The sequence below is a fragment of the Mirounga angustirostris genome, unplaced genomic scaffold, assembly GCF_029215605.1.
Source record: "Mirounga angustirostris isolate CCGP_5_RB_7025 unplaced genomic scaffold, mMirAng1.0.hap1 SCAF_9, whole genome shotgun sequence".
Lineage (NCBI taxonomy): Eukaryota > Metazoa > Chordata > Mammalia > Carnivora > Phocidae > Mirounga > Mirounga angustirostris.
Genome location: NW_026991717.1, coordinates 4,973,734 through 4,995,729, shown reverse-complemented (window position 1 = coordinate 4,995,729; position 21,996 = coordinate 4,973,734). Strand labels below are relative to the sequence as shown.

The 21,996-nt window shown below is 46.2% G+C and overlaps 1 protein-coding gene across 2 annotated transcripts in view; it reads left to right on the top strand.

Moving 5' to 3' along the window:
- Positions 1–21,996, top strand: part of ALPK3 (alpha kinase 3) — a 54,128-nt gene that overhangs the window by 22,279 nt on the left and 9,853 nt on the right. For both annotated transcript variants that reach the window (XM_045899332.3, XM_045899333.3), the window contains 6 exons: positions 14,397–16,476; positions 17,760–17,907; positions 18,315–18,442; positions 18,581–18,616; positions 20,751–21,031; positions 21,577–21,665. In XM_045899332.3, the coding sequence (XP_045755288.1) occupies positions 14,397–16,476; positions 17,760–17,907; positions 18,315–18,442; positions 18,581–18,616; positions 20,751–21,031; positions 21,577–21,665 (2,762 nt within the window). The remainder of the gene's footprint in view (positions 1–14,396; positions 16,477–17,759; positions 17,908–18,314; positions 18,443–18,580; positions 18,617–20,750; positions 21,032–21,576; positions 21,666–21,996) is intronic.

Here is a 21,996-nt window from a genome sequence, read left to right as displayed (position 1 = left end):
CAGGAGAAATAATACAGTAATAATGACTCCAGTGGGGGATAGAGGCCAATTCTTTTCCTTGGGAACAGGAGGGTCATCATTTCCCGGGGGCCACGTGGCCAACGGAGGGAAGGTGATGCTTTGTGCGGAGGTAGGGATGGGGATATCCACGTTTCAAAGAAGAGGTGGGCGACAGCATTGAGGAGTTTGGGGAGCGGGGACGGAGGAACGGCATTGAGAGGAGTGACAGAGGGAAACACTTTGTCCCCTTTGGTCAGCGCTGCATGTCTCAGGGGGCAGAGGGCAGGCGGTATTTTATTTTTATTTCTATTTTTTAAAATTTATTTGAGCGAGAGAGAGAGAGCGTGCACACATGAGCAGGGGGAGGGGCAGAGGGAGAGGGAGAAGCAGACTCCCCGCCGAGCAGGGAGCCCCACGATGCAAGGCTCAACAAAGTGGGGCCGGATCCCAGGACCCTGAGATCATGACCTGAGCCGAAATCTAGAGTCGGACGCTCAACCGACTGAGCCACCCAGGCGCCCCGAGGGCAGATGGAGTTTTCCGGAGATGGTTTTACGGTGGGCAGAAAAAAGGCAGTATTTCCTACAAGTGGCAGAAAGGAAAAGTATTTCAAGAGTGGGGGCAGATGGCAGAAGGGACAAGCTGCCTGCCTCTGGACCTCGTGGGGCAGGGGGCAATGGGAAGGGGCGCTTCACAGACGACAGGCGGGGAAGGAGGGAGAGACCAGTCTCAAGGGTGGTGCTGAGTTAGTCTGTGGGGACAGTAGTTCAGAGGGTTTGGGAGTGGGGCGAACCTCAAACCAGACTCTCGAGTCTGTTGGTGACTCAGCCCTCACGCTTGGTCTCTGGGGCTGTTGGCAGCTGGTGTGATGAGTTCCTAGTGGCCTAGATGGGGCCGCTCTGTGTGCCTGACGCAGCCCACAGGGAGTTCATTCGGGAAGCGACCAGGCCGGCAGCCAAGTCTGACGATAGGCGGCCTCCCTGCCCACAGTGGTGGGGACACGCTCCTGCCAGGGCGCTCCTTGCCTCTCCACTGTCCCTGCAAGACGCTGTGTGGCTTTTGCTTTTCTCTACTTAGAAAATTGTGGCATAGATCACCCACGTGAAAAACGCATTTAACATCTGTGTATACGTACGTTGAAGCTGCTGCTTTTTAATGGCTGAATTTGATTGTTTTTTTCGTATTTTCATTTAACCATGTCTTTAAAAAATATCTTTATTTTTCTGATTATGAAAGAAACCCATGCTCCTGGTGAAAAATATGAGGGGAAACCCCTAAAAATGCAATGGGGAAAGTAACAGCTTACCTGTAATTCTGCCATCGAGAAGCATCGTGATGTATCTACCAATCTTTCTGTATATGCAGTTTTCTTATTTTTAAAATTTAGTGTGTGTTCTTCTTCTGATTCAATCTTATATCCTGCTTTTTGCTCTTCTCATTATTTCATGAGCATTTTCTCATGGTTCCTAAAAATTATCTGGAAAACTTTAATGGTTGTATAAGGTGCCACATATAGTTTAACCATTCCTTCCATAGTTTATGCATTCCTTCCCTATTCTAAGGTTAGTTAAGTATTAATCTACATTTTAAAAGTAATTTTTGTTGTTTGAATTTCTCCATTTGACTTTTAAATTAACCTGAAATTGATTTGAGTATATAGTATAGAATTAGTTTCCTGCTCAATTTTTGGTTAATTAAATAGGTAATTTCCCCCAATATCATTTGTGGAATATTTAACTCTTAGATGTTAGTTTGTGGTCCTTTCTTTATATACTAATTTTTATACATACTAAAGCCTATTTTAGTTCCTATATATACCTATCATAATCCATTAATTTGTTTATTGATCCTTACAACAGGACTGAACTGTTTTAATGATTGTGGCTTTAATTTCCAGCAGAACAACCCTCTTAGACTTCTTTTAAAAATTTTCTTAGCTATTCTTTCTTGTTTATTCCTCTAGGGAAACTTTAGAATCATCGTTTGAAACTCTTTAAATTTCCAGATGTCACTGTGTTTTTTTGTTTGTTCAGTTTTGTTGTTGTTGTTGTTGTTGTTTTTAACCTTGTACCTGTATATTTACCACTTAAAAAAAATCACATTTAAAAAAAAGTGGTAAGCTATTTTTAACAAGATCAAAAGCCTGTTAAATCTTTTCATGGAAAACTCAAGTCCGCTTTGTATTTGGAATGATCTTTTAGTAAAACTTGCTAGATATATATTTTAAAACAACTTGATTGAGGTATAATATATATACCATGACATTCACTTATTTCAAATGTGCAATTTAATGTACGCAGTTTAGAGTTATGAAGATGCTACCGAAATCTAGTTTTCAAACATTTCCATCACCCTAAAAAGATCCCTGTTCCTTTTTTGCAGTTCATCCTTGTTCCCACCCCCTAGACCCAGGCAACCACTAATGTGCTTTCTGTCTCTGTATCATTGGTGTTGTGATTGGGATTATAGTAAGTATAGGAATTAATTTGGAAAAACCCATATCTTTAGCTTTCTCACCTGACAGCATGGTATTCATTTCCATTATTCAAGCCTTCTTTCATATCTCTTTTTAAGTTACGTTGTTTTCTTCATATGGGCCAGCATGTGTCTTGTTAGGGTCAGGTACTGGAAGGATCTCTGCCTCTGGGATGTGATGCCACCGCTCCCCTCCTCTGTCTCGATTTCTTTTCCTGGATATAGGGGATATCTCCAGCAGTTCAAATTAGGCTTCCATATTGGATATGGATGAGGAGCAGATGTTGGGATTGAGGCCTCTTGGGTTGTGAAGAACATCCAGACACCACCACCCCCTTAGCCCCCACCTTGAGCCCAGCAATGCTGTGCAGACAGCTCTTTCCCTGAGCAGAAGCAATATTCCCTGAAGGTACTTAGTGAATGGGAACTGGCCTTCAGTGCCCTCAAAGACTGCTTTTTAGTGCCCTAGCCGAGATCTCTGAGACTGGCTTAGATCTCTGGAGCCACAGAGATCTAAGAGTACAGGAATGTGGGGACATGGTGGAGTGCCCCATCTGCCCACATTCTTGGAGGGGACAGCGTACATATGGCAGATCTCTGCTGAATGCCATGAGACCTCAGAGTATCTCTTCTTGGGAAACCCTGGAAGTCTTTTTTTTTTTTTTTAAGATTTTATTTATTTGAGAGAGAGAGCACAAGCAGGGCGAGTGGCAGAGGCAGAGGGAGAAGCAGCCTCCCCGCTGAGCAGGGAGCCCTACATGGGGCTCAATCCTAGGACTCCGGGATCACAACCTGAGCTGAAAGCAGATGCTTAACTGACTGAGCCACCCAGGTGCCGCCCCCCTTTTTTAGTTTTTTTTTTTGATGGGCAGCAAAGCAAAGTTTATTGAGCAATAGTACAGAGTTCTCCAAGAGGGAGGGGACCTGAGAGGGCTTTCCAGGAAACCCTGTGAGTCTTGAGGATAATCATCCCAAGGTTTGGAAACCCCACTCCCATAATAAGAGATCTTTGGTTTTCAGAGAATACGTGAATACAAGTATTTTCAGAGAGCTGTTGAAGGAAGGGGGGCTTGAGGAGAGACATGATCCTTAAGGAATTATCTAATGAATCTAGGGGATTAGACTTTATACCAAACCCTAAGTACAAAGAGGATGTGGTGAATGGTTATTGCAGTAGCTTTCCAGGGAAGGAGAGTGGGGTGGTCTGCAGTTTCTAGGGAAGGCATCTGGGAAGTGGCCAGACTGGCTGGCAACATGTATAGGACTCATTATTGGAAATACCATAGTGGAAAAACATCAAATAGAAATTGTTGTTATTTTTTTAGTATAGAAGAATGCCCATAATATCCCAGGTTGAAAGAGCTTAGATAGGTGGGAGAGAGGAAGGAAGACATTCTGGGAAGGACACAGAGCATGAAGCAAAGGTAAGGTGGTGGGCTACTGAGGAATGCAAACCTGCCTGTCCTAGTCTTGATGCCCAGAAGCATTTAAAGCTTCTCAGTACTTTTTCTTCTCTTCTGTGTCTTGTATTCTGCTTTGGTTTTTTTTTTAGCCTTAACTGTAACATCATCCAGGCTTGGGGTGAGACATAAAGGGGAGGAACTAACATTTATTGAATATCAGCTTCCAGTAATGCTAGGTTAGATAGTTCAGACCAACTCCCTATCAAGGACAACTAGTAAGGACAAAGTGAAGAGTTATCAGCCAAGGATATGGGAGGAGATGGAAAGCCAGAATGGTGAATCCAGTGTTTGGCAGAGCTTTTATCTTGTGGCTATTTGCTACTCAAGAAGAGGAGAATGAGAGCTCAGCAGTGTTTAAGACAGGCTCATGGGACTAGGGAGACAAAGATTGGAGTCTATGTCTCAAGAGTAGTAGCCCTGGTAAACCCCCTGGTCTTTGGGTTGGGACCCTGAAGAAGTAGTGAGCCAGAAGTAAATTACCCACACAGGGGTAATCTCTGTGTTATCTCTGAGTTGCCCAGGTGACAAGAAATATCTCAGTCCCTGAAGTTAGGTTAAGGTGATTCAAGATACCTGGTGCCCCGAGCACCTAGAAGAAGTAAAAATCATCTGGAGGATGTTAGCATCACTTTAAGTCTCAAATTATTTTTAAAAAGTGTTTCAAATATAATATTTGGCATCCAAGTGAAGATAAGCAGCACTCCAAGAGAAGAAAACATGAAAAAGAAGTAGCAAAAATAGCAGACAATATAAATGTGTCCACAGGGGGTTCCAACTTTTGGAATTATCAGACATGAACTATAAAACTAAAACTCTATTTCCTATATTCAAAGAAGGTAAAAAGACAAGATTGAAAATTTCAGAGAACTAGAAGCTGTAAAAAGTGGGATAGACTTAAAAAATCAACCAACTGGAAATCCAGAAGTGAAAAATACAATAACCAGTATGAAGCTAGTTGTTAAGGTTATAACATTTCCAGTTCTGGTTGAGATGGGGCAAACACACTCACCCTATATCTCCCATTGAATGCAGCTAAAAACTTGGGCAAAATGCATGGTGCAGCTATTTGGTGACTTTGGTAAGCAATAGTAGGCAGATTGGGAAGAAGACCAGATTTCAAAGTACCCTAGAACTAGCAGTGTTTACCTGTTTGTTTGTTTTTTAAATCTAGTATTCTCTGGCCTGGTCTTAATGCAATCAGAAACTCAGAAGTAAGCGTCAGCTTTACTTTAGGAGATGCCCTCTACTGTACATCAGGTTTGAGGAATAGGAAAGGAATCTCCTGGTAGTGACAGTAATGGCAGAAGAGACCACATGTGTCAAACTTCGAGGGAGGGGCATCTTTCCCTCCATTCAGAGAAGCTGTTGTCCCCAAGAGGGTAGGATGAATCCCTGTTGCTTTTTTTTTTTTTTTTTTTTCCTTTTGGGTCTCTTTCTTGGCCTAGGACACAGGTTCATGTGTGAAAGTATATGATGAGTAAATGAAGCCCCAGCTATCTGTCCAGAGGAGTGAAAAAAGGGACCCTGTGGACCCACAAAGTACAGGGGAGATCTTGGAGAAGGAACATTTGAGAAAGTGACTTCATAAGCTGTTTATAAATTCCTTGTTCCCAAGCTATTTATGCATTCATGGATCTGGTTCTGCACAGTGTATCAAAAACTTTGAAAATGGAACTAAAAGACCATCATCCAGGTCCCAGACTGGTCTCTGGGTGGCATACACATTGGATAGATCTGAATAGCCTGCAAAGGCTTTGAAAAATGGAACTCACATTGAAACTACAATCTCAACAGGCTGAATGGAACTTGCAGCCTGAACACAACCAAGTAGATTGTCTGCTAAGACACAAACATTAACATCACCCTTGGATTTATATAAGAACCAGGGTCTCATGATATTCAAGATGTCTAGGATACAATAAAAGTAACTTGGCATATGAAAAATCAGGAAATCTCAATTTGCATGGGGAAAAACCATTAAAGAATGCCACTGTCAGGATGGCAGAGATGTTGGAATTATCTCAATTAACGTCAGCAACTATAAAAATGTGACAAAATGTGGGTGCCTGGGTGGCTTATTCATTAAGCATCTGCCTTTGGCTCAGGTCATGATCCCAGGGTCTTGGGATTGAGCCCCACATTGGACTCCCTGCTCCGCGGGAAGCCTGCTTCTCTCTCTCCCACTCCCCCTGCTTGTGTTCCCTCTCTCGCTGTGTCTCTCTCTGTCAAATAAATAAATAAATAAATAAATAAATAAATAAATAAATAAATAAATAAAATCTTTAAAAAAATAAAAATGTGACAAAATGTAAGGGTAAACACAGGAAATAAATGGAAACATAGAAAATCTCTGCAAAGAAATACAAGATATAAAGAACCAAATTTTATTTTCAGAACTGAAAAATACAATAATTGAAATAACACTTTCTGGCTGGGCACAATAGCAGAATGAAGATGGCAGGAAAATGTCAGTGAACTTGAAGATAGGTCAATAGAAATTCTTCAACTTGAATAACAGAGAGGGAAAATAAAAAGATAGGAAAGAGAAATAAACAGAGCTTCAGGGACCTGTGGTATAATATCAAAACATCTAATGTTTGTGTTATTGGAGACCCACAAGGAGAGAAGCGTGTGGTACAGAAAAAAAATACCTGAATAAATAATGGCTGAACACTTCCCAAACTGGCAAAAGACACAAACCTACAGACAAGAAGTTCAGCAAATCCCAAATAAGATATGCCTGCAGAATTCCATGCCAAGAAGCGATAATCAAATTGCTGAGACCCAAAGACAACACAAAAATCTTGAAAGTAGTCAGTGAAAAACAACACATTATAGGGAAACAATGATTCAAATGACTGCAGATTTCACATTAGAAACAATGGAGGTCAAAAGGAAGTGGAATAATAGACCTGCTAAAAGAAAATATCTTTTAATCGCTAAGTCTACATTCAGCAAAAATGTGTTTCAGTATTGAAGGTGAAATAAAGACATTACCCAATAAAACTAAGAGAATAAATCACTGGTAGACCTGTTCTGAAAGATTGCTAAAGTACGTTTTATCTGTAGAAGGGAAATGATACCAGAAGGGAACTTGTATCATGAGGAATGAAGGAAGAACTACAGAAATGGTAAATATCTGGGTAAACATGCAACATAAAAGGGAGAGAAAAAGGGATCTATATGGTGATAAAATGACTATATTTCACTTGAAGAGTTAAATATTGATTCCAAATAGACTGTGGGAAGTTAAGTATATATATTGTAACCCTTAGAGCAACAACTATACGAGGAAATATAGTAAAAATCACAATATATAAATTAAAGTGGAATACTGGGGCGCCTGGGTGGCTCAGTTGGTTAAGCGACTGCCTTCGGCTCAGGTCATGATCCTGGAGTCCCTGGATCGAGTCCCGCATCGGGCTCCCTGCTCGGCGGGGAGTCTGCTTCTCCCTCTCCCACTCCCTGTTTGTGTTCCCTCTCTCGCTGTGTCTTTCTCTGTCAAATAAATAAATAAAATCTTTAAAAAAAAAAATTAAAGTGGAATACTAAAAATGTTCAAATAATCTAAAAGAAGACAGGATAGGGGAAACAGAGGACAGAAAAACAGAGGAAAGAAATAGAAAACAAATAATAAAATAATTGACCTAAATGCAAACATATAATTATATTAAATATAAGTGGTCTAAACACACAAATAAGAGACAGAGATTGTGAGAATGGATCAAAAAACATTTGCAACTCTGTGCTTTTTACAAGAAATTGACTTCAACTATAGTATTATAGGTAGGTAAAAAGTAAAATGATAGAAAATATACACTGTGCAAACACTAATCAATTGGAAACTGGAGTGAGCATATTAATTTCAGACAATGTAGACTCCAGTTCAAAGAAAATTACCAGGGCAAAATTGTGAATTAAATAATAAGAAAAGGGTCTGCTCATTAAAACATAATAAAAAAATGTGTTTGCCTCTAACAGTTCAGCTTCAAAATATATGAAGAACTGGAAGGAGAAACAGACAAATAAGCCATTATAGTTGGAGACTTTAACATTCTGTCAGTAATGTCTTGAGCTAATAGACTGAAAATGAGTAAGAATAAGAATAGAAAAGACCTGAACAGCATTATCAACCGACTGGGTCTAACACATGCATAGGATACTCCATGTAACAACAACAACAACAACAGAATACTTGTTCTTTTCAAGTGCGTATAAAACATTCACCAAAATAGATCATATCCTGGGTCATAAACAAACCTTAACAAATATAAAATAATTGAAATCATACAAAATTTGTTTTCTGACCAAAATGGACTTAAGCAACAGATCAATGACATAAAGATAACAGGGAAGTCTCCAAACACTTTAAAAAATTTATGACACACTCTCATGAGTCAAAGAGGGAAGTCTTAAGGGCAACTGGAAAATATTTTTAACTGAATGAAAATGAAAATACAACACATCAAAAGTTTGCATAAATTAGTATTTTGAGGAAAATCAATATTTTGACGAAATTTTTGGCATTAAAATATTTATATTAGAAAAGAAGAAAGGTCTGAAGTCAATAATCTAAGCTCCCATATTGAGACACTGGAAAAGGAAGAGCTAAATAAACCCAAAACAAGGAGAAGGAAGGAAATAATAAAGAAAAGAGCATTGGGTGTTATATGCAACTAATAAATCATTGAACACTACATCAAAAACTAATGATGTACTATATGTTGGCTAACTGAACATAATAAAAAAAAAGAGCAGTAAACAATGACATTGAAAACAGAAAAACTATGGAGAAAACAAATTAAACTGAAATCTGGTTATTTGAAGAAAACCAGTAATATTGATGAACCTCTAGCAAGACTCAGAAAAAAAATGAGAGAAGACACAAATGACCAGCATTAAGGATGAAAGAAGGGCTTGATCGTGGTGATCATTTCACAATATGTAGGTATCTCAAAACATCAAGTTGTACACCTTAAATTATACAGTCTTTGTCAATTATACCTCAATAAAGATTTTTAGGGGCACCTGGGTGGCTCAGTCAGTGGATGTCTGATTCTTGGTCTCGGCTCAGGTCATGATCTCATGGGTCATGGGATCAAGCCCCATGTCTGGCTCTGCACTCAGTGGGGAATCTGCTTGAAGATTCTCTCCCTCTGCCCCTCCCCCCACTCGTGCTCTCTCCCTCTCTCTCTTTCAATCTCTCTAAAATAAATATATCTTTAGAAAAAAGATTTTTTGAAAAGGAATGAAGGGTGATATCACTAGAGATCCTGCAAGTATTAAAAGGATAATAAAGGTCCATTATAAAAAACTGTGCCTGTAGTTCAACAACTTAGATGAAATAGACCAATTCTTTAAAAACTACAAACTACCAGACTCTTGCAAATAATGAGATAAGATAACTTGAATAATCCTATATAATTGTTACAGAAATAAAGTTTGTAGCTAAAAATCATCCAAAAAGGAAATCTTTCAGGCCAGATAGTTTTACTGGCAATTCTACCAAACATTTAAAGATGTTAAAGCCTCAGTATCAGCCCTGAGTCTGAGTTTCAGAGGAAGGAGATTCCAGGTCCCAGACACTGCCCTCGCCATTCCTGTTAAGCTCCTGGTTTTGTCCCTGCTTCCCGAAACCAGCACTCCAGGACTATGTCCCACCTTGAGGGTTAGAAGCAATAATACTTGTCAATCAGTAGTTGATTCCTGGAATCTCCTATGTGCTTGGGCCTGTTCTGGGTGCAGAGGTGAATCATACTGCATCCTTAATCTCTGAGAATTTATGAGGAAGAGGTGTTAAGTCAGGATGGAAAATTAAACCTACTGCTTTTCTTTGTAGTGAAAAAGCTCATACAGAGCCAGCTGGGTTCACCCCTGCTCACAGCATGGTTATTTTAAAGAAATACATGGCAGTCCTTCTCATATCTCCACACAGTTCCAGATGTAGACGCACACACACACACACCACAGTGTTTAGAGAGGTCAGCCTTTGCAGAAGTGTACAGATCATTCAGCTGATCATTCACCATATAGTTACGCAGCACCACCTCTAACCTTGGGTCTCTGCTGGGTCCACCTCTTCGGAGAGGAAGAGTTTACACATCTGCAGGTGCCACATGCATGAAACAAACAACGACCACACAGAATGAGGGTATCCCGATACAATTAGGTACATTCACCATGGGTGCATAGGGTAGGAAGCCACTAATGTTTTGGGGAGAGGGTGGAGGAGGAGACTCAGAAGTCTTCCAAGAAGAGAAGAAACTTAAGTGAGGTCTTCAAGGATGAGAAGGAGTCTTTCAGGTGAGCAAGAAGGCTGAGACTGTCCAGCAAAGAGAAAACACACCAAGTAGTAATAAAAGAGCACAGTGGTCACTACAGTAACTTAGTGGTGTTGGGCAGAGGAACCCAAGAGGTGAACCTGGAAAGAGAGATCTGGGACCTTTGCTGAAGGATGGGCTTCGTTGATCTCATGAGTTTGATCTATTTATTTTCACTTTAAATTGAAAATTGTTGGGTATGTGTCATGTGCACATGGTATAAAATTTAAAAAGTAGAAAAGGTATATGGAGAATATTGTGTTCCTCAACCGCACCACCCCCAACCCAGTTTCTCTTCCTGAAGTCAGGTGCCAGAACTGGTTTTTTGGGCATACTTCCAGAACTATTTTCCCCGCATTTAAAAATAAGGGTGTGTCTGTATATTTGCCACACAAAGGCTGCATATTGTACTTTCTTTTTTTTTTTTTTTAAAGATTTTATTTATTTATTTGACAGAGAGAGACACAGCGAGAGAGGGAACACAAGCAGGGGGAGTGGGAGAGGGAGAAGCAGGCTTCCCGCTGAGCAGGGAGCCCGATGTGGGGCTCGATCCCAGGACCCTGGGATCCTGACCTGAGCCGAAGGCAGACGCTTAACAACTGAGCCACCCAGGCGCCCCTGCATATTGTACTTTCTATCCCACACCTTGCGTTCCTCTTTGGATATTTATTTTATTTATTTGGAATTTGGATGTACCGTAATTCACTGGATCAGTTCTGTTGATGGAATTTAGGTAATTTCTGGTCTTTTGCTGTTATAAACTGTGCTGCAGTGACAATCCTTGTCTATAAGTCCATTTACACATGGAAATCTATCTATAGGACAAATTCCTCATAATGGAATTCCTGGGTCAAAGGGTGTAAGTGTTTTTAGTTTTATTAAATGATGCTAAATCACCATCCATAAGGGCGGTGCCGACAACCTGTTTCCCCATACCCTGGCCAGCAGTGTTCTTAAACCTTTTGCTCCTTTAGGCTCAGGCTTTTAGGCTTTATCCTGTAAATGATGATGAGCCCTGGAGAGGTTTTTAAGCAGGGGAGTGTCACAATCAGATTTGTATTTTGGTAAGACCATTTGGGCTGCAGGGAGGGTAAGTGTTGCTCAGAGGCAAAGACTAGAGTCATGAATACAGGTCGGGAGGCTTTAAAGTAGTCCAGGCAAGACACAATTGTTGGCAGTGTGGTTTAGGCAGTTGGCAGTGGAGAAAGAGAAGGGAATGGGTATTGAGACACCGAGGAAGTAGGTTCGATAGGACTCAGGACTGATCAGGCTTGGGGATGTGGGAGAGAAGATAGCTTTAATCAAAGGCTCTAGGGGTGCATGGCCGGCTCAGTTCTAGAGCGTGTGACTCTTTTTTTTTAAGATTTTATTTATTTATTTGAGACAGAGAGCATGAGAGGGAAGAGGGTCAGAGGGAGAAGCAGACTCCCTTCCGAGCAGGGAGCCCGATGCGGGACTCGATCCCGGGACTGCAGGATCATGACCTGAGCCGAAGGCAGTCGCTTAACCGACTGAGCCACCCAGGCGCCCTAGAGCGTGTGACTCTTGATCTCAGTGAGTGTGAGCCCCATGTTGGGTGTTGAGATGACTTAAAAATAAAATCTTAAAAAAAAAAAAAAGCAAAAAATCTCTGTTCTCATGAGTATTGTGCAAAGTCAGCATTTTCTTTGTAAATTTATAGATTTCATGCCCATGTTAATGCTTCCTAATCCTAGAATACCAGGAGTTAACAGAAGGTTCTAACGTATCACTAATCTCTGTTTGTTGGCTCCAAGGGGTTTTTGTCTGTTAGTATCTTGCTGGTGGCAGAGAAATTGGAGGAGCATTTTTACTGTAATTCCTTGGCCAGTCAGACTTTTATTTGATGGCTTCTGGGCATCACCACACTCTTATTTTTCACATATTTGAATGAATGGTATCATTCATTCAAAATTCCATATTCAGTAACTTTAAATTCTATACTTAATTCAAATGTAGTTTAATTAATATATTTTAAAGTCTTTCTTTATATGATCTGTTTCCTTTGGTTTTGTGTGTGGTTCTTCTGATAAGTAGAGATATTTGTATGTGGTAATGTATAATATATATTTTATATTGTATATGATACCATTAAGCATTTCTTCTGTTCGGGGTCTTAATTTTTTATGACGAGCTATGATAAAGTGTTTCCACTACTCTTTTTCCCTGTCATTTTCCATCTCATATTAGCCCCACCTCTTATTTCTAGGTGATTATCTCTGTATAGTTAGATATCCTGTATTTCTATTACCTAGTTTTTCAGCTTTGATTAAATCTTTGGTTCCTGGCTTGTATAGGTGATAGACTCAAGGAACTTACTCCACTTGTCACCTTCTTCCTCCTTCCCCTTTTTGTACGAGTTGTATCATTTCTGTCTGCTCAGGGCCCAGAACGCTGACATTTTGCTCTGCCACTCTAAACCCCTTTGGTTCTAGTCTCGATTATATAATTAATAATATATTTAATGCTAAGCATGAATTTTGCTGTGGTTTCCCTAATCATCTTTTGGTGGACCGGAGTATGTTCTCTAGTAGTTTTCTCAAGCGGGGCTCGTGGGAACAATATTCCCTAAGTCCGCATATGTTCAAAAAACCATCTTCCTAAGCTTAGAAATTTTCAAGAAGTTTCTTCAGTAGCATGTTTTTGCTGGCATTTTCTGAGATGTGCTGCCTCTGGGCCGTTCCACTCTCCTCTGCCTGCCCCAGCTGGATGTCAACCTTGAGCGTCTTTTTTGTGATTCCCACCCAGCTCTCCACGATCCCACAGCTCTCCTTGGAGGCGGACTTTGTGGGTTCATCACACCAGGATGAGTCCTGTATCTACCGTAACTGTGTTTTGCGGCCACGCTCTGAGGCCCGTGGAACTCTTCGCTCTTCACCTGCCCGAGCTGTTTTCACGGTTTCTTTTCTCCCCACAGCCTTTGTTCCCAAACAGCCTCCCAGTGGCTCAGCTATCTGCTTGAGGCAACCCTTGCTCGGTTTTTCTTTTCTTTTCTTCTTTTTTTTTTTTTTTTGAGACTGTAGATTTTATATGCCTCCGGTTTCACTCATGATGAAGTTTATAATTTCTTTTTCTTGTTTACTTTGTTGGCTTTGATTATATTTGGGAGGAAAAGAGGCAACTTGTCTCTTGTGCCCCGATGTTTAGACCGGAAATCCTTTAATTATATTTGACTGGGAGGCATTCTCCGCTCACAGCTGGGAGCCTGGGATTTGAAATTAGACACACCTGGCTTCTGAGCTAACCTCTACCACTTACTGTCGGTGGATAATCACATTTCTCTTTCGGCCATCGGTGTATTCTTATCTCTAAGGTTTACTTTTTAAAAAAAATGTTTTTAAAGATTTTCATTTTTACATAATCTCTGCACCCGGTGTGGGGCTTGAACCCACAACCCCCGAGATCAAGTGTTGCACACCCTTCCGGTGTGCCCTGGTGTTCTTATCTCCAACATGGAGAGAACGCTCACAACTATTTCATACTGTGAGTAAGTGAGGTAGTGTATGCATCATACGTAGGGGCCTAGCAGAGTGCTTTGCAAATAGTGGGTGTTCAAAAGGGTAATAGTATAATGTTTCGTTGATTTTTCCAGCACAGGTGGCGTTCCTAATTACGTTAACCTTCTCTGTTTGGATGGTGTCATATTACCACCACTCGATCAACGTTAATGGCAGATGCTGTCATGGAGGCCATCGTCAGGAGACCCTTTGGCTCTCTCCCATTTTGCCCATAATTCTATCTGGTGTCAGTTAGTGCCAAAAAAGAGGGACAGATTAATTTGCTCAGAAGCCCTGCAGAGAGGACACTCTTCTCCAAGTGACAGGGGTGAGGGGTCTTTCAGGAAAGGCAGGGTTTCTTCAAGGAGAGGTGGGAAGAGCCGGAGCTAGACCTGGACTCTGGATAGTCCTTGGTCTAGACTCTGGGATCAGGGATTGGGATGGGTGGGCTTGGGACTGTCGCACGTCCTTTGCCTCCCAACCCCTAGCAGGCCTGGAAAACCAGGTGGCAGGATTCCCATCAGGGCACGTCTGGATGAGGTCAGAGGAGGCTGGGATGCCAGGTTGAAAGAGATCCTAAGTCTCATGTAGCCAAGTGCTTGCTTTTGTCTGTGTGTTCTCAGGTCCCGGAATCCCAGGCAAACCTGGCTCCTACTGTGTTGGCCAGCAAGAGCGCCGATGCGGTCTCTGCTGGTCGCAGCAACTCCAGAAGCCAGGGCGTCATCGAGCCCATGGATACAGACACCCAGGAAGATCAGAGGACATCTGCTGACCAGAAACCTGGAGGCAGGAAGAATACAGAGGCTGATGGGAAGATGCAAGTGGATGGGAGGACCCAGGGAGACAGGACACAAACACCCCAGAGGACACAGGCAGATAGGAAGACTCAGGTGGACATTGTGCCACAGGAAAGTGAGAGGCCAGCGTCAGCCAGGAGTTCCCAGGAGGATGCGGCGGCACAGGGAAGGGCAGGGACACAGGTGGAAAGGACACAGACAGGCAAGAGGACGCAGGAAGACAGAAGGATCCAGGAAGAAAAAGGGGCACGGTCAGAGGGGAGCATACCCACAGCCATAAAAGGTCAGTCAGAGAAGGGCTCCATGACCAGCCTCAGCCCACAGTCCAGACCCCCTTCAGGGGGTCCTCAGTCTCCTCAGATTATTGAGTGTTTTGAGCAGACCCCTGAAGGGCCCTCTGTCCCAGAAGAACCTGGTTTCATGCTCAGACCTGAGGGGGCGGCAGTCACAGCCCCAGGGAGCTACGAGGCAGCTCTGCTGGGTGCCCCGGCAGGCAGCCGCCCACTCCCAGTGCAGCGACCTCCCCAGGGTGGTCCAGAGCAGCGGGGAGGGCCCAAGTGGTCAGGTCCGGTCAAGGACAAGCCAGAGGATGGCCCGATCCCACGCCCCAAGGAGGAGCAGCTGAGAGAAGTGCCGTCCATGGATCTGGGCGGCTGTCCTCCAGCTGGCTGGAACCCAGAGGTGCCTACTGTGCCCTCTCCTCCCGGGCCGGGCCTGACCAAGAGCTCACGGGAGGCACTGCCCAGCACTCCGGCCTCTCAGCACACGAGTGCTGCCACCTTCCCGCCATCTGGGGACCAGGCCTTGCTGAGGTCGGCCCCCCCACTGCACCTGGGGCCAGGGACCCCCACCCAGAGTCACCCACCAGCAGCCACGTCAGCCGACAGCGAGGGGGCCTGCGCCCTAGGGCTGGACGTGGAGGGGAGGCCCCCAGGCCCCCGGAGCTGCGACCCTGGCCTCATAGACTCCCTGAAGAACTACCTGCTTCTGCTGCTGAAGCTCTCCAGCACAGAGACGGGGGGCGGGGGGGCGGAGTCCCAGGAGGGAGCCGCCACTGGGGCTCCGGTGTCCTCAGCCACTCTGGTCCCCAATGTGGAAGTGGCCGGTCTGAGTCCCCGGACGTCCAGGCGCATCCTGGAGCGCGTGGAGAACAACCATCTAGTGCAGAGCGCGCAGAGCCTGCTGCTGAGCCCCTGCACCTCCCGCCGCCTCACCGGCCTCCTGGATCGTGAGGTGCAGGCTGGCCGCCAGGCCCTGGCTGTAGCCCGGGGCCCTGGCCCCAGCACGCTCACTGTCCCTGCCATCGTGGTAGGCGAGGAGGAGGGCCCTGGGCTCCCATCAGAAGGATCCAGTGAGGGCGAGGGCGAGGGCGAGGGCGAGGTTGCCCCTGAGGGGCCTGGGCGCTCGGGGGCCTCCCAGGAGAGCAGCGTGCGAGGGTCTCTGGGGGAGGCGGGTGGGCAGACGGCCTCTGGTCAGGGACCACTCTCAGCAGACAGAAGGGCCCAGGAACCCCTCCGAGAGGAGGAGGCCTCGACAGGCCTCCCCGCAGCTACAGCTGAGGAGCTAGCTCTGGGAGCCCGGAGGAAGAGATTTCTCCCCAAGGTCAGAGCAGGAGGAGACGGGGAGGCAGCGAAGGCTGAAGAAAAGGAGAGCCCCACAGTTTCCCCCCGGGGGCTCAGGAAGGGCCTTGCACCCGGGTCCCCGGGGACCCTGGGGCGGGAGAAACGCTCCCCGACCCAGGGTAGAAAGGCAGGCATGCTGGAGGTGCCGCGGGCAGAGGATGAGCCGGCAGCAGGAGACCTGGGCTCCGGCCCCAAGGCCAGCAGCGTGGACGCAGAGCAGGCCCTGGATGAAGGCAAGCAGGACACTTGGGCCAAATCCAAGAAAGCCAAAGACCTGCTAAAAGGTGAGCAATGGGGAGGGCGGGGGAGGGCTTCACGGGGAGAGGGTTGCACACTCGGGGTGCACACGCCCATGAGGGGTTTGCAGAGTCCCTCCTACGCATTCTCCTGGAATGACCCCCCAGGCTGTGCAGTCAGAGGGCTAGTTCTTGTCCTGGCTCTGCCACTCGGGATTGGGAAGAGTACCAACTGTGTACCACTGAGGCTGAAGCAGGATGGAAGAAATCAGGTCCTGAGCGCGGGGCTGGCTTCCCTAGTGTCCTACGTCTAGTGCCTTCCTCCCCACCATCCCCTCTGCACAGACGTGTCCCCCGAGTACAGAGCAGGAGGGTCGGGATCCAGACACAGGTTCCTCGAGTTAGGGCCTAGAACCCAAACTGAAGTTCTCTCTCTCTCTCTCTCTCTCTCTCTCTCTCTCTCTCGCCACAAGAGCCTTGCATTTTATTTGAGGAGAAGCTTTATGTTTCGTTGTGTTTTCTTTGTTGTCTTTAGGGAACTCAGTTCCTTTAATAGATGTAAGGTCATTGGTGTTATCTGTTTCTTCTTGGGTGGGCTTTCCTAGCCAATACCATCCAGTGAATTCTCCCTTTTCATCTATAAAACAAATACATCTAAAAATGTAAAATGTAAAAATACATCATCTAAAAAACAAATAGGGTGATATTTGCCATAGCGTCCTCTGCGATCCATTTAATATCTGAAGGTTCTGACATGACCTCGGGAATTTCTGATTCTGGTAATTTGTGGTGCTGTTTCTTCTTCCCATTTATGCGTTTCGTCTCTCATGGATTTTTTTGTTTTTAAATTTTTTTATTTGAGTATAGTTGTAATGTAATATATAGTAATATAATATAACATATCTCTCTAATAGGATGTATACATATAGATAATACAATATAACATAATGTAATATAATATGATATAACGTAACCCAGTGTTACATTAGTTTCATAGTGATTCAACAATTATATACATTATGCTGGGCTCCCCACAAGTGCAGTTGCCGTCTGCCCTGGGCTCTGAGGCTGTCGCAGGCCCGGGGTGGGGGACACAGGAGTGGGGCCTTCCAGCTACGATGTGTGCTTTGGAGTCAAAGCAAACGCCTCAGAGAAGCAGGTGGGATGCGGCTGGCAGCCCGGAAGCAGTGGGTTTGTGGGCAGGCTTGAATCCTGTTTTCTCTCAACCTGTCCCACCAGGGACACCCAGGGAAGCAGGGGTGGGGCCAGGGTGAGGGGCACAAGATGGCAGGGAAGTGGCTTGTCCCTCTTAACTGGGCCCCTGCTCTCAGCCCCACAGGTGATCCGGAAGATTCGGGTGGAGCAGTTTCCTGACGCCTCGGGCAGCCTGAAGCTCTGGTGCCAGTTTTTCAACATTCTTAGTGACTCAGTCTTGACGTGGGCCAAGGATCGGCGCCCAGTGGGCGAGGTGGGCAGGAGGTAAGCCAGCCGGATGCCACGTCCACCTGCCTGGCTCCCTCAGTGCAGCGATGAGAATGTGGGGCATAGTCCTCCCACTGTGGCTCTATCCCATCTATCACGTAATGCTCACGGTCACCCTAGGAGGAGATTCTAGTATTTCCTTAGTAGAGAGGAGAAAGTGGAGGCTCAGAGGTATTAAATCACGTGCCAGGGTCCCAGAGCTAGGGAGTGTCAGGACGGCCAGCCAGACCTGTGTGATCCAGGACCAGCCCTTGACCACAGTACCACTCGCCCCTGCCTGCGCTCTCGGAGCCGGGGTCCACAGCAGCCTCTGAGGACAGGGTGTCATGATCCTCAGGGCCACACTCCGGCCCTGGGCTGTGCATGGCAATGGCCCTCCTGGGGGGGTCCTCCCCTCTTTGCAGTGCTGGGGATGAGGGGCCGGCAGCCTTGGCCATCGTGCAGGCGTCCCCCGTCGACTGCGGCGTGTATCGATGCACCATCCGCAACGAGCACGGCTCGGCCACTACCGACTTCTGCCTCAGCCCCGAGGGTGAGTGTGCCCCCTCCTGCGCTCTCTGCCCAGCCTGGCTCCTGAGGGAGGGCTGCGCTCATCTCCACAGGGAGGGTGCTCTCTCCAGGCCAGGCCAGCCTGAGGACAACTGCCTCCTCTTCTTTTTCTCCCCCACAGTGTTGTCAGGATTCATCTCCAGAGAAGAGGGTGAAGGTATGATGCCTGTCTGGGGGAGGAGCGGGTGGGCCTTCATCCCTACCCCTGCCATCCTCGGGGAGGACCTACTTTATCCATTCCAAATACCATGTTTACCTCCACACCCAGCTACCCTTGGCCTCCTTGTTTAGGATAGGGCTCGGGATGGAGGATGGGGAGGACTGCTATTTCCAAAGATCGTGGGGGAAGGAGTGGCCAGGGGGCCCTTCCACAAGAGGTTAATTCAGCCTTGTGCCCTTAGCCCATGTTGGAGCCCTTGACCAAGGGCAGGCCTGGCCGCTAGAGCCTGCCTTACCCTGCCAGCTCCCTTCCTGGAGTTTCTCACCGTGCTCTGTGGGTTCCTGCCTCCGATCCCCACGGCAAGCTTGCTAAAAATGCGGTTTCTAGGTCCCTGCTGTAGATACCCTTAATCACAACTTCGGGGGAAAGGGACCCAGAAAAACTGCATCTTCAGGAGGTCTCTGGTGATTATAAGGCATTTCCCCGAACATTAGAGCAAGAGGCTGTGCTGCTTCTATAGGAAATACACTGAGGATTAGGGCCGTGAAGGCAGCTGGTGATAAATTTTTAGAGCCTCACTGCCAACTAATGTGTTCATTCATTCATTCGCTCATTTAATCACTCAGTCATTCAACTAGTGCCTTTTGATCAGTTGTCCAGTGTAATCGATATCAAATAGGACCTCACACCTAAACCCTTGGCAATAGTTCTTTAATGTGCTCAAACACAGTCGCATTTCAATTGTCTCCTAAGGGTTGGTTTACTTGGGTTAGGAACCACTCATTGCTTTGGGCAGATCGATCTTAAGTCTCTCTAATACATAACTGTTCTTGTTCATTGTTTTCCCTTTTTATTTGTTGAAGTCACTTGATAGATAGGATTTCTTACACTCTGGACTTTGTTGATTTAACCCCATTTAACATGTCCCCCTTCTCACGTGCTTCTCCTAGACTGGTAATCCGATCGAGAGGCTTGGTCAGATTCAGGTGCAATTTTTTGGGGGGGTGTGGGCAAGAACACCTCACAGATGTGCTCTGCCTACCTCTTAGCATCCCATCTAGAAGCACACAATTAATGTCTGACTGTTTTACTCTAGTAACATTAAGATTGACCCCTGCATTCATTCAGTTGTTTTCTGCCCTATCTTTGAAAAAGTTTAAAAACTGTATCTGATACTTGTTACCTAGAGGTTTTAGCAGCTACCAGTTATTGCCTGAATCCACGATTTCATTAGGGTTTACAACTGGAGTATTTTAATTCTGTCATTTCTTCATTCATCCATTGAGTTTCTTTTGTAAACAAGAAATGGTCCTTTCGTTGCCCTGAGTTGGTGTCCTAGCATCCTCCAAAGGTCACCAATGAGGTTTGGGGTTTTTTTGTGTGTGGGGAGGGAGGACTGAGTTTTTTCCAAATACAATTAAGAATGTAATTTTTAAAACATATTTGATATGTTCGCCACATTGTAGAAATCATTCTTTTTGGTTGGGATGATTGATTTGGGCCCGTGGAAGCCCCTTCAGAAAGTTGGCTCTTGCGTCCTTCTGACAAGCCTCAGGAGTTTTTTAAAAGTGGCTTCTTTGCTCTCTGGTCAGGCAGGATGTTTTAGGTCCATCGAGTCCACTTCCTGCCTGAGACCTGGAATCAGCCGGTTCTTTAGGGAGCTTGGGGTCCCTTGACAGGGAAATGGCTTGTAGGGATCACAGTCTGAGCACTGGGGCAGCTCATGCTACTGGATTGGTCCTGCAGACTGTTTCGGTCAAACATGTTGGTTGAGATGGAGACATTTATTCATTTGATCAAAACACCTAATTCCCAAACAAAATCCATGCATGGATTGCCGCTTCCACGGAAAAGCCGTGCCTTGTGCAGACACTGACCTCGTCCTTGCTGTGTGCCGGGCACACTCAAGCACTGTTAAACGGTGGGGGTTGTGTTCGGCACAGATCCGCCCTCGGGAGCTCACAGGCTGGTTTGGGCCCCGCGGTGTACGGACCCCCAAAGAGCAGTCATGGGCGCAAGTGAGCATGCCAGAGTGGTGGGTGGGAGACTGTTCTGGCTCTCCCTGCCCGACAGACCCACCTCGGTGGGGCAGCAACTTCTAGTTTTCCACATCTTCCCTGTTCCCTTGCAGTTGGAGAGGAGATTGAGATGACCCCCATGGTGTTTGCTAAGGGTCTGGCTGACTCTGGCTGCTGGGGGGACAAGCTCTTTGGGCGCCTGGTGAGCGAGGAGCTACGAGGGGCTGGACATGGGTATGGCCTTCGGAAGGCCTCCCAGGCCAAGGTCATCTACGGGCTGGAGCCCATCTTCGAGTCAGGGCGTACGTGCATCATCAAGGTGTCCAGCCTGCTTGTGTTTGGACCCAGCAGCGAGACCTCTCTCCTGGGCAGAAACTACGACGTCACCATTCAGGTACAGTGTCCCATCCCCGGTCCCTCCTTCTACTGTCACCTCCTTCCCTTCCCCAGCTTGGGTCCGGCTGGAGGCAGAGGCCGCTGCGTCAACCTCATGAGGTTCCTGGGACCGGTCTCGAGAAGAGCTTGGCTATGTGGGGCCATAGTTTTCAAACCATATTTTTGTAGCAAAAACCTTTCTCATTGCCTTCACCCATACCTTGCAGGGAGCCTCTGCGTGAGATGAAAGGAGAGTGACTGGGTGGGGTGGGCCGTCCGGGTGTCTCCCTTGCTCCCCACAGCCAGGCCCCGGGGGCACTGCCTCCTGGGCTCCAGGGAACACAATTTGGAAACCACTTTGAAAACAAGCCCACGGTCTCTGGTTTTGCAAATGAGAAAACTCAGGTGCAGAGCAGGGAGCAGGGAAGGAGTGAACCCCACCTTTCCCAGGGCTGGAGTACCCCCTGCAGTCCCCCGGCAGATGGCCCTCCCACTTAGAGCCGGACATGATGGAGAGCGACGAAGCACCCTTGCTGACCAGACTTCGTTCTCTTTAACCCACAGGGATGCAAGATTCAGAACATGAGTCGGGAGTACTGTAAGATCTTTGCGGCCGAAGCCCAGGCAGCCCCTGGCTTTGGGGAGGTACCCGAGTAAGTGCACACGAAGGGGGGCACGTGGTGTGCAAACCTGCTGACTCGAGCTTCTGCCCAGAACAGTGATTTCAGGGTCCGTCAGGGGCATCCTGAGTTACGGCCCACAGCTAACCCCATGCTTGGCTCAATGGTCCCACAAAATTTAGAAATAAAGACCTCAAGATTAACCGCCCACTTTAGAAAAGTCTCTGCCCTGTTCTTGGGTCTCCCCCCACTCACCCCAGTTCCCCACCCTTTAGTTCCGTGTCTGCGGGTGGCTGGATGCCGGGACTCTCCGAAGGTGATAGGGGGTGGGGTAAACCTCCAGGCCAGCTGGTCGGGACTCCTT